At 36.9% G+C, this 11,934-nt stretch overlaps 2 protein-coding genes across 2 annotated transcripts in view; one reads left to right on the forward strand and one right to left on the reverse strand.

Annotated features, from left to right (window-relative positions):
• LOC109471964 (cysteine-rich motor neuron 1 protein-like) overlaps window positions 1-4,747 on the forward strand; it is a 38,998-nt gene extending 34,251 nt beyond the window's left edge. The window contains exon 4 of the mRNA XM_019771513.1: window positions 3,902-4,747. Coding sequence (XP_019627072.1) covers window positions 3,902-3,952 — 51 coding nt within the window. The 3' untranslated portion in view covers window positions 3,953-4,747. The remainder of the gene's footprint in view (window positions 1-3,901) is intronic.
• Window positions 4,748-6,213: 1,466 nt separating this feature from the next.
• Window positions 6,214-11,934, reverse strand: part of LOC109471952 (cyclin-dependent kinase 7-like) — a 30,378-nt gene continuing 24,657 nt past the window's right edge. The window contains exon 12 of the mRNA XM_019771497.1: window positions 6,214-7,869. Within this exon, the coding sequence (XP_019627056.1) occupies window positions 7,844-7,869 (26 nt within the window). The 3' untranslated portion in view covers window positions 6,214-7,843. The remainder of the gene's footprint in view (window positions 7,870-11,934) is intronic.

The raw sequence follows: 11,934 nt of genomic DNA on the forward strand, positions 1-11,934 counted from the left end.
GCTTCATTTTTTTTCTGATTTGCAATAAAATAAAAATTCAGAATCAACTGCAAAATGCTCATATTTTTGCCCTGAACAGTTAAAAACAGTTCTTTTCATCCTGGTTGTTAAAGTTATTCCATATTTCAATGCAATGGTATAATTAAAAGTTCAAAATTCATTGCTTAAATTTTGAACCAGCCTGGTATGTTGACTTCATGGCTCCTATCGTACCATTTTGGGCCATAATAGGATGCCTAGGCCTGTTTTTATTTTTATTATTTTTTCGCCCGCTCGCTCCATTTTTTTTTCTTGAAAAATCCGTTAACCAAGAAATTAAATTGGTGTGGCCTTATCTAATTAAAAAATATCAATAATGCAATATGTATTTCAACATAATGCTTGTCTAGAATAATTGAATCCCACTAGAAGAACCAACTTTTATCAGTCATGGTTTCCATACAAGAAGTGGCCCTGATAGTGTCCTGGCTAATCCTGAGCTAATCCCCCACCCTGTGATTAGAGTGGTGATTTCCTACTAAAATCCTTCTGGTCAATGTCATCTCTAATCCCATGGACAAAGGCAGTCCCTTCTACTCTGACCTGTTCATTTCCAGTTCCCAGGTTTACTGTGTAGGAGTCCTCTAGTAATGTTATACAAAATGTACAATGTGATTGTACATGATTGTACATGTATATTGTAGGGAGAGTCAGTACAAGTTCATGTACAACCCTAGCATCATTAATGTTATCCCTTTTTTATAAAGGGAAACATTTATAAATGAGACTGGTTGTATTTTATCAGAATCAATGGTTAAATTGAAGGTCTTTTTAACCTTAGCACACTGCTTGGCTATTACTTCTCTATTAATCATGAGGTTAGGCAGCAAGATTTGGAGAAAAAGTTAAAGCAAGGGTATTTCCATTTCATCCTGTATGGAGATGCCATAGGAATGACTCACTTCTTCAAGTTGAAAAGTGAGTTTCCAAATTGCAAGGGCACCTTACATGTACTTCAAGCTACAAAATGTATGCATATACATGTATTTGCCAATTTTTCCAAAGTAAGCGAGCTTTAGGTTGCTTCTAAAGGTGAAAGGCAAAAGAAAAGTAACATGGTTGAAAAGGGAGAAACCCAATAAGGTCAAGATGACTTCAACAACTCAAAGTTGCAAAATTGACACAAAGATATTGAGCCCTTGTTACATGTACAATGTATCTTTCCCAAGGCTGATTCCTTTCAAATAGAGATCAGAATCCCAGACATTGAATGGTATCTATCTAGTCTGGGTCATTTAAGACAGCTACTGTATTTAGGTTATTAAAATATCAACCATACTTAGTCCTATCAAGCTGTAGAATAGTTGAGTCAGTATCTATTCTGATAGTAAGATGTATACATATAGTACATTTAATACTATGGTGTTCTTTTCTTTAACATTGCACAAATTTGAGGCTTAAGAGTCAGGAAGTGATGTGATTTTTGACTTAGATGAAAACCATTTTAACAATGCTTGAATGTGTTACTCATTGCAAGTTCTTACATGATTTAAGCCATGGGTGGCAAGCCATTTATGACAAATCTCTCCAGCTTTGCTACAACAAGATGAAATATTCTATGCCCGTAAGACTTACTAAAGTACCAGATATAACTTTGAAAAACTTAATCTGACATTGCTATCTCTGGGTGTGGTGGGGAGGTGCATTATAAAAGGTGGCTTAATGCAAACTCGGATAAATAGAAAATGACGACACCACTGTATATACAAGGCTGTTTTCTATCCTTTCTCACTTTTCCGCACTGCAGTTGATCCTCTTTTGTTCATCGATTTATCAATTTCATTTTCCATCAGTTGCTACATATCACTATTTTTCCCAGAGTCTAGGAAACAGCCTAATAAAAGCATAAATCACATATGAGAAAATTGCCACCTTCACATATTACTTGTACATCAGGATAACTGCTAACACAACACACTGTCATTAAAGCTTTGGAGAACATGCAACAAAATTGTACTGTATAAAAGGATGGGTGAAAGAATCCATTGACGGCCTGTATCGCTTGCTTAGCCTGGAAGGATGAGAGGTCATTGCTAAACTCCCACCGCAGGTGTTTAGGCTTCGCCCTGCCCTTTAACTACACAGTACTGGTCTTACACCTCACAAAGGCAACAATTGTACTGAAGATCACGCCAGATCAATCCGACAAATCCTGGCTTACGATACAGGATGCCCCCGACAATACGGACATCCTGTTTCCTAATGCCTCTGAAGGAACCGATCTGTAATCCCAAAATGACAGCATGGACGACTAGGATGACACACCGACCGTCAGGAAGGCTGGACAAATCCTGATACAAAACCTATTTTGTGACCCTGTCTGCCACTGTAAGGACAGGATAAGGAGTAATATACCTTTCAAACTTCAGCCTGGTGTGCCAGTGAACATTTTTTGCAATGCTGTTATATATGCTGGATGCCCCCTACAATGCCATACAAAGTGACCTTTTCAAAGTTTACTGCAACCCATCTTATGGCTAGTACACTGTGTGCTGTAATGGCCAGCATGTGAGCGCTACCTTCACAAGTGGCCAGGCTTATGGCTTGCCTTCTAAAAAATAAACAGCTAGTGTTGATGGCAAGTTGGCAACCTTAAATATTGATGGGCAACCTAAGGAAAAAAGTATTTCAACCTGTTTCAGCCTCAGAACTTTTATCATGCTCTATGGCTCATACAGTTAAAGGAGTGATTGGCCTTAAAATCTTGAAGTCTTTGTCCACAAAAGAAAGTTATTTGTCCTGTCTCTGCAAAAAGGAAGTGAGATAACCCCTATAATTTATTTTCCATATGGACCAACATTGCCTTGGCTATAGAAAGGACTGAAACCATGAGTCATATCATATGTCACCTACTACTAATTACAATTTGACTGACATCAGGCTAGGAGAGAAAAACAGGAAAAGTCAATCATCATTCTTGGTTACCAAGTTGAAGGAGAGTCGAGTTAATAATAACCAGCTATAGGTATTCAGTCCTCTATGAACAGATGTTCATGCTTAGCTTCCAAATTGTTCAATACATGTACACTACAGTGGGACTGGAACTTTATACTGGCTAGACAGTGAAGCAAAACAATTCAATGAAAATTTTGTGTGGTTTCTGTGTCATTTCAACTTGATTTAAGTGTCATACAAATGGGAACTGTTGGACTGGGTGGTTAAGCTTCCTTAAAGGAAGTAAGATAAGTGCCAACAACACTGGAAAGCATTAATTTATGTGCCCCAGTGAAACAATGATCATACACCAGTATCTTACTAGAGTAACCTTTTCAGGAAATGAGTGTTATATGCACTACAACTTTTCTAGTGAATAAGATTACTCACAGGGTGTGAAAGATTAGCATGACTGCTTGTTGCGTGACAAGGAATCTGTATCATTTAAATGAAATGTCCACAGAAATGATGAAAAGATATTGCAAAATAATTGTTCACAAATGTACAAGGGAGATAGTTCAGTAAGATATCCAATAGCAGTGTGAACATTAACACACCACTATGTAAATGTACATGACAGTTCATGTTGTGGAGGCCATGTGCTGCTTCCATGTGCCTAGTAATGGCAAAATTTGTAGCTATTCTTATCCTCTTTGAGGCAAACTATTCACTCCCATCCTTAATCCCCTCTGATCAGTACTTAATCATCCGTGAAACTTAACATGTAGCTGGTCATTGGAGATGATGTGACATCCAGGCACAGGTCACGGTCATTCCTGGCAACAATTTATACCTCATAAAACTTCACTTGTCAAACATCAATCCATGTTGTAAGTAACAGTTGCAGAAGGATGGATCAGTAGCAAAGAAAGATGGTTTGAATTTCACGTATAGTTGTCACAACTTTTTTTCTTTTCTTTTGCCACAGCATGAAGTCTCAGGAGGCAAGTGGATGTGTATGGTGCCTGGGTGCCCCTGATCCCAGCATGCTTTGCAGAACAGTGCAATCTCTTCAATCTTCACTGTTACAGGGATTGTCATGTGACCACCATCAGCCAACCAACTTCTACAGCAATAACTTTGAGGGTATCAAGACTTTTCAGAAGCACCTGTGTAATAATGTATTACGTATCATTGGCAAGGTTGTACATGTATGGTTAATTATTTTTCGGAAGATTGATTGGAAGAAAATTCAAGATGTCAAACTTAGGAAAGAAACTAATAAATTTGAGTGAAAACATTTGTGAAAAAAAAATTGGTAATAGACAACCAGAATATGATGATGACAAATTACTCTGTCATATATATATTATTGAGTTAGAATGTTATCTAGCCCACACTTAAAATGGAACAGATATTGCCCTTGGCATTTCACACTTACATTAAGTAATAAGGTTTCTACAACAAGGTTTCGTCCCTGCTAGTGATTCAATATACATACATGTAGATACATGTGTACAGCTAATCTGGTGCCTTAACTGGTTGTGCCTCATACACTCTTGCAATGTCTTCAGACAAAGAAGAGATATATAGATGATATGTATATCCCCTTCTACTGTAACAAATCCTCTGTGCAAATCACACACAGCCTTTGAATCTTTGGACAGTACATGATTTTGATCACATCTTCTGAATGACCTGCACCACAAAACACATCAGCAGAGAGTACTGCGCCTGCGCGGAACTGGATTTCTCACGGTTTTGATTGGATGTTTGGTCAAACTTCTGATGCAATGTACATTGCATCAGAAGTTTGCAGATATATATAGAATGATGATGATATGACACAGCATTTGAAAACTATAGACAGGATGTCATCATTATATGCGTGAATACAACCTCTGCCAGTTTTGCGCAGTCACGGTACATTCTGCTGAAGTGCTGCACCACACAAGAGACAGTCCTGTTAACCTGTGACAACGACATTTCCAGAGACAACTGGCTTGCCTTCACAAATGTAAAAATAATACCACAAATTATTACAAAAAAATTTCTTCTTTACTTCTGAATATATCAAAAGGGTTTTTGGTGTTTGTTTTATCAATACTTGATCATTTTTTGTCGGGCTGAATTTTTCAGCCCACTACAATAGTATTGTACATAATAACTTTGTGTTTAAGAATAGAAAGAAAGTAAGAATACGTGTATGTTTTGTATGGATGTGTATTAAGGTTATGTCATATTGTAACTTAAGTATTCTACAATGTATGTTAAGCATTCTGTTGTTTGTGTTTATACAAAAGAATGTGTGGAAGTAACCTGAAGTACATGTATGTATACCGACCTATGAAAGAAACTTCACACCATGAAATGCTTTGGACACAACCAAATATACGTTGGACAGCTTAAAACAGTGAGCTTTCCAATTTCACTGTGCCACACTATCACGTTTGGTTACATTGACATGTCATGCAAGATATTTCATTTTGTTTGTTTGTTTGTGTGTGTATTTATTGTTTTTCATTGATTACTGACTGTGTATAAGTTTGTCATTTCTTTCAGTGTATCTTCTTTTTTTACCGACCATAACATGTAACAGGACTGGTTATAAATGTATCAGCAGTCACAATTCTTGAAACCAACGTCATACATGTACTTTTATCCCCAGGCTAACTCATAAATAAGTGAGGCCTAAATCTCTGCTTGGAGAGTAAGTTTGAATCAGTTTAGTCAAAATGACAGAAAAGAGATTTCAAAACAAATTCAACAGTCCCAGACAATCATTTTACTGAAAGATGGAATTTTCTTGTTCTTTTTTTACAGTGTCATGAGAATTTTAGACAAAAATTGAATTGTTTCCTGATGTAATTTCTGACATGATCTAAGTAGTATGTGTATGTGATGAAGTTTTGGGAGGGGAACATATGTTACAAACAAGTATCCATCTAAGATAAATGTACATGTACATGCACCAAGAAAAAATAAAGCACAATTTTGTGAACAGAGTTTTTGCAAGGAGGTTAAGATCTAGGATCCAATATGTGATTGGGAAGTGAAAAAATATCACTTTATTGTTTATCATCCATGTTTACTAATATGTCTACACTAATATGTTTAAGCATGTACAACATGTATCTGGATATTTTTGACTCAAGTGCTTAATATGTCCTTAAATACAAAGTGTGAAATCATGTGTAACATCGAGATTGATGACAATATACATTTTTCACTACTTTTAACCTGCTGGCAACTTCACAGCCAGCGAGTCCTATACAATGTTGTAGCATACATTTGTACATATTGACAGGTACATTGTACATGTTATCAGCAGCAAGGCTACTTACCATTTTTTCACGTCATATGTATGTTTCATCGGTTTGTTTGATATATTGCAATTTCATATTGTATTGTTTTTTTACACGTTCCACTAAGCAATGTACAGAAAGACAAGGCATTATCCAGACCATTCTGAAAATGTCTCTATCCAAGAGACAAAGGTTAGCTAGTCTATGGATTATGGGTTACTGGGTTTTAAAACTAAGAAAAGGATCAAAGTTAATACAAACTTATGGTTTCTCAATGCTGGCTACAGTTTGATCATTATAGTATTACACAATGCATTGTGTAACCAACATCTAACAATTTAGGTGTCTTCAACTTTTAATGTATTTAACACACTTGTATGGACCATTACACTATCACACATAGTGTACAGTAAATATTTGTATCCAAGTCAGTATTGTGGTCAGTGACAATAAAAATGGTGTTTTAGATTCTTACGTGAATAGCAGGTGTTTTACTCTTTAATACACATCTAGTTATTTTTACCATTACATATAACAAGCCTTTATACTCGGACAAAGACTCCAATCAGGATCTCTACTGTCACCAATTCAATCAGATAAGAGTCTTACCCCTGAAATATACATTGTACACACAATGTATAACCTGAGCGGAACAAAAGTATGGTAATATCAGTAAAATTAGTTAAATAAAAAAGCAGGCACACATCAAAATTATTCATCAGATTAGTTTCATGACTGTGTTATAATCACGTCAATATAGTTCCTGTTACAGTATTTAGTGCATATCTTATTTCATGTGAAAAAAATGTCTGAAATAATATTTCTTGAACCACACAACAAGGATGGAACAAGTTGAAGGAGAAACTTCATATTTCTGACATTGAATATGTTAAACATCAATTTTTCTGAATAACCTACTTAACATAAGTATAGAATGCAAACACAATAAACCAAAAGTATCACACAGAAGGACGGTATGGAAAAATGCAAATAAATGTTTAAATCTTTTGATAGTAATACCTGACATTGCTGACATAAATTTCTGACAAAAATTTGTGCACAATTATCATTCTTCAGAGTTATTTATATGCAATCTGACTCGTCTTAGTACCCATTTACGATTTCCACTTGTTTCTTTTATTAAAAAGGAACTTTATAAATATTGATGCACATTTCTTCAAGTAATATTAAATGTATCTTATTTGCATGTACATGTAATGTCATTATTTTCTCATATACAAACTTAAATTGGCACCTAGATAAAGAACAGAGATTTTTGTTTACCTACACCCCTTCCTCACTATAAGCTGTGACCAATGAGCGACCAAAAACTTGATACATCACTAAAGGAATGAATCAACAAATTTCTTAACGTTCTGTGTGTTGTAGTTTTTAGATACTACTTTTGCATCATGCATCATTTTGTAATTATTATATCATGTTCATTGTACAGTTGCTAGTGGAAATGGGACCCTGTGGTAAGTTTCTGTCAGTGCCCTTTTGCACAACATACATGTAGTGCCAACAGAACACCTGGCAACCACCAGACACAATTACATGTATGTACCTGATCTTTCCATGTGCCGAGGAGTCATTAGGCATCAGTCCTTATTGCAGTTTCAAGATCAGAATACCAGCTTCTTCTTAAGATCTGTAGAAAAAAACATAGAGGTTAAGTTTCTATTTCTACTAACATTTTGGGTAAAACAAATTTTAATGTAATTCTACACATGAAGTTTGCGTCTTTTTGTGTTGACCCTTCTTTTTTATTAAGTAAAAATAACGAATTTTCACATTGTAATACATTCATGATGATATTTGTGTGTGTGTGTGCAAGTGTTTTCCAACCTTTATCTAACCGAGGAAAATGTGCTCAGCCGAGGCTACTTAACAAGTTTCCATCTGCATCCAGTAGTAACATGTTGGTTTACAAAGTACGTTTGTATGGGTTTTTATAGGTACCTAAAACGAACATATCTCAACTACAGAACGTACATAGAGAGAACTAGAGTGTCCTATCTACGACAGAATAGGCAGTCCATGTACCTCCCCAGGGTTTGTTGGTAAACTGAAGATAAGTGACAAACATGTACAGGTGGGGGATAAGGTACATATTTGAGCTGCGGCTCCCAGATATCTGCTGGCCTTAGGCCACACCAATTTAATTTCTTGGTTAACGGATTCGCCGCTTCATTTTTTTCTGATTTGCAAATAAAAATAAAAATCCAGAATCAACTGCAAAATTTTCATATTATGCCCTGAACAGTTGAAAACAGTCCTTTTCATCCTAGTTGTTACAGTTATTCCACCTTTCAATGCAATGGTATCATTAAAAGTTCAAAATTCATTGTTTAAATTTTGAACCAGCCTGGTGTGTTGACTTCATGGCTCCTATCGTACCATTTTGGGCCATAATAGGATGCCTAGGCCTGTTTTTATTTTTATTTTTTTTTCGCCCGCCCGCTCCATTATTTTTCTAGAAAAATCCGTTAACCAAGAAATTAAATTGTTGTGGCCTTATGTAATAAATGTGGCCCTGATGAGACAAATAGCACAGCTAGGGGCCAGGAAGGTCACATACAGGTAACACTTCTCATAGCAAGAGAAACAGATTCAAAACAGTGTATACATGCACATGTATATTTGCTGACTTATCATTTTAATTGTTACACAATACATCTTCATGAAATGCAACTCAGTCTATAATCACAATTCATTACATGTAGATGTACACCTCAGTTTCATGTACATGTATCTGTATCTCCAACCAAATCTTTCGGTGGTAAAGTCTTAACCAACCAACGAGAGGCCATGTATCCATAAGGCACTATTCAATAGAGCAAGACAATACATGTAAACAATACCTAAGACACTATCCAAAAGGCAAAGTACTATCCAATACATTTGTAGGCAAGACAGTATCAAGTAGGCAAGACATGTACACTATCCAATACTAGGCCACTGTCGATTGGGCCGGCTGTCAATGGTGCACAGTAGAGGGTCACAATCTTCCCAATCAACCTCTGCTTGGAAAGTATCATTCTGTATCTTCTGTAATGGTAACCAACCATCCTCCATGTCTGTAAAAGCTTGCAAAAAAGATCAACTTTAGAAGTTCTGCAATTGTGTAGATTGCTCTATGTTGGTACAACTGTACTTTGTAAAACTTGACAGTAGTTTTTGTATTCTTCCAGATCCCCATGCAAGAGATGTTTGCATGCAAGAACTCTTGTCTGCCCAACAAAATAGCACAAGACAGTCCTTGAGAAGAGAGTATATTTGTCATCCCTAGGGGAGGCCATGTAAAGCCTCCCCAATGTCTCCCTGTTTGTTTGTTGCTGCTCCCTTTTCATAACATTTGCTTGTCTGTGGTTGTATATAAACACTGGTCGTCCTGGGAAGGGGCAAAACATACAGTGGCAGACTGGCCAGTAGATTAGCACAGGCACTAGTCTAATGGCTAGGATCGCACTTGATCCAAGATTGAGGGTTCGAATCTCGGTCAACCGGTTCTGAACCCTGATATGTAAAAGCAACTGGTAAGGTTTACAATGAAGATTTAAATTTTGCAGACCTACAAATACATGTATATGTGTATACATACATGTATAAAATAGACTACCGTAGATCTAGTTGATAGATTTGCAACAAGCAGGAACAAGAACTGTTGAAGAAGAACAAAAAAAGAAAGAGGGAAGGCAGACAGAAATGATGGTGAAATGTGTTAACATTTGTCTTTTCAACAAGACACATGTGTACAAGTCATCCTCAACTTCAGTGTAGCCCTGGTCAGATGACAGATAGCCTTGTGTCCAGTCTCCCCTGGTTTAGGCTCTCTTCGAGCCAGTAGTACATGACTGTGTAGTTCCCCACTTCCCAGCTCAACTAGGCCCACGGTAGGAGTTTTACATGATGGGAGTTGATAAGCAGGCCCGCTTTTGATAGGAATGGCACTCAGCCTCAGCTCACGAAAGCCAGGAGGGAACAGGCCTATAGATGTGTTCCCAGTCTATCACAGTACTTAACTCCCGTCAGGCAAAACTCTGACTGGTGAGCCTTAGTTGAGCTGGGCGGCGGGGAACTACTACAGACCTGAAGAGAGCCTACCTACACCATGGTAGACTGTATACCAGGGTAGATGACAGAGAATTCAGAGAATTTCTGATCCTGCCATTCTGTCCATCTGAAGTGACCAAAAGGTCATCAGATCTAGCCATATGGACACCTCGCCTGAAAGATAATATCACATCTGTCCCTTTGGATTTGTCACCTTAATCCCTTCTTAATCCCAGCAAGTTCAAATATACTTAATCCAATTCAACTGAGCAAATCACCAGATTTGTGTGACTATGGTGAGCATTTGAAGTTTAAGAAAAGCTGCATTACTTCTCCTTTGTGGTTAGTTGACCAACAGCAACTTGTTGATGATTCTGCCATACATTTGTACATGTACTTTGAGATGAAATTGTTAAGGGTTGACACAATTTTTGTACAGGACATACACTTGTGTACATGTAATATTAATGTCTTCGTTGAGGCTTCCATCTACAATGTAAAACTTAACTGAGCTTATGCCTTCCATTATCTCTGAGTAGACTTTAGGCCTGTTTTCAGACATTTTTTAAAGCTTTTTCAGACATTTTGTCAGGCTCTCTTATTCTATTTTTTTGGCTTTTCTTTTGGTTCGGCCAGAAAACTGAAACAAATGCCAACAAAAAAAAGTGCTTTTCCCAGTACATGCCAACAGATAAATTCTTGGCTATTCTTCAACTTTTTTTCTGAGCATTCCTTGAGAAAACTTCAGAGATGAAACACACATGTACCGCTACATGTATAACGACAGTCAATGAATGATAGACAAAATGTAGTTAGGTTTGTGGACCTTCGACCCAATCGTACATTAATACCCTTTGTTGAAAATAATGATGTCTGGATCTAACTTTCTTCAGACTTTGTTGTTCTGTAGTACCTCCAGGCAGCTTAGCCAGATGCTGCATTTAATCCCAGGGCATGTCATTAGGACATGTTTGCGTTGGATGCAATAATGGGACAGAGGAATGATTCTGGCCACACAGTCCTCATTACACATGTATATGCCATAGACAGAAAAATCAGTACATGTATAATTTTTATGCTTACATTGCATATCCCAAAATAGTATCCCAACAGAGCACAAAACAACAAAAAATGTCTTCCCTGTGAAATACAGAAATTTATGTATAACCCCAAACCCATATTATTTTTCTGATGTTACAAGCCTGATAACTTGGCTTTATACACATGCTGAAATTGTCAATGACTTCCCCTGAACTGTCCGAGGACTACTCCAGAGTTGTCATAGGATACCTGGCACTATCAGAATAAAGACCGTAAAAATCCTTTATACTGCCAAAAAGAGCTGTTGCTGCCATTGTAAGTCACAACATCTCCAGTCCTAACATAATGAAATCTGACATGTAAATTGGGCCTTAATCCCTGGGTCTATAGGGTTTTTGCCCCTTGTTGGCTCAATTACTATTAGGTAAGGATCATCAAAGCTGACGACTGCCACTACTGACCACTGTCAGTCCATATTTCAATCACAGAATATAATAAAAGAGAACTCAGAAATTCTGTGGATGTGGATTCTGAAATAATCACTGCATGTTCTTTGGATATAGGTCAATGCAACAAATAAAAATTCACATACACCTCTATGTATATATATATATATATA

The sequence above is a fragment of the Branchiostoma belcheri genome, unplaced genomic scaffold (genome assembly GCF_001625305.1).
Source record: "Branchiostoma belcheri isolate BF01 breed outbred unplaced genomic scaffold, Haploidv18h27 scaffold26, whole genome shotgun sequence".
NCBI lineage: Eukaryota > Metazoa > Chordata > Leptocardii > Amphioxiformes > Branchiostomatidae > Branchiostoma > Branchiostoma belcheri.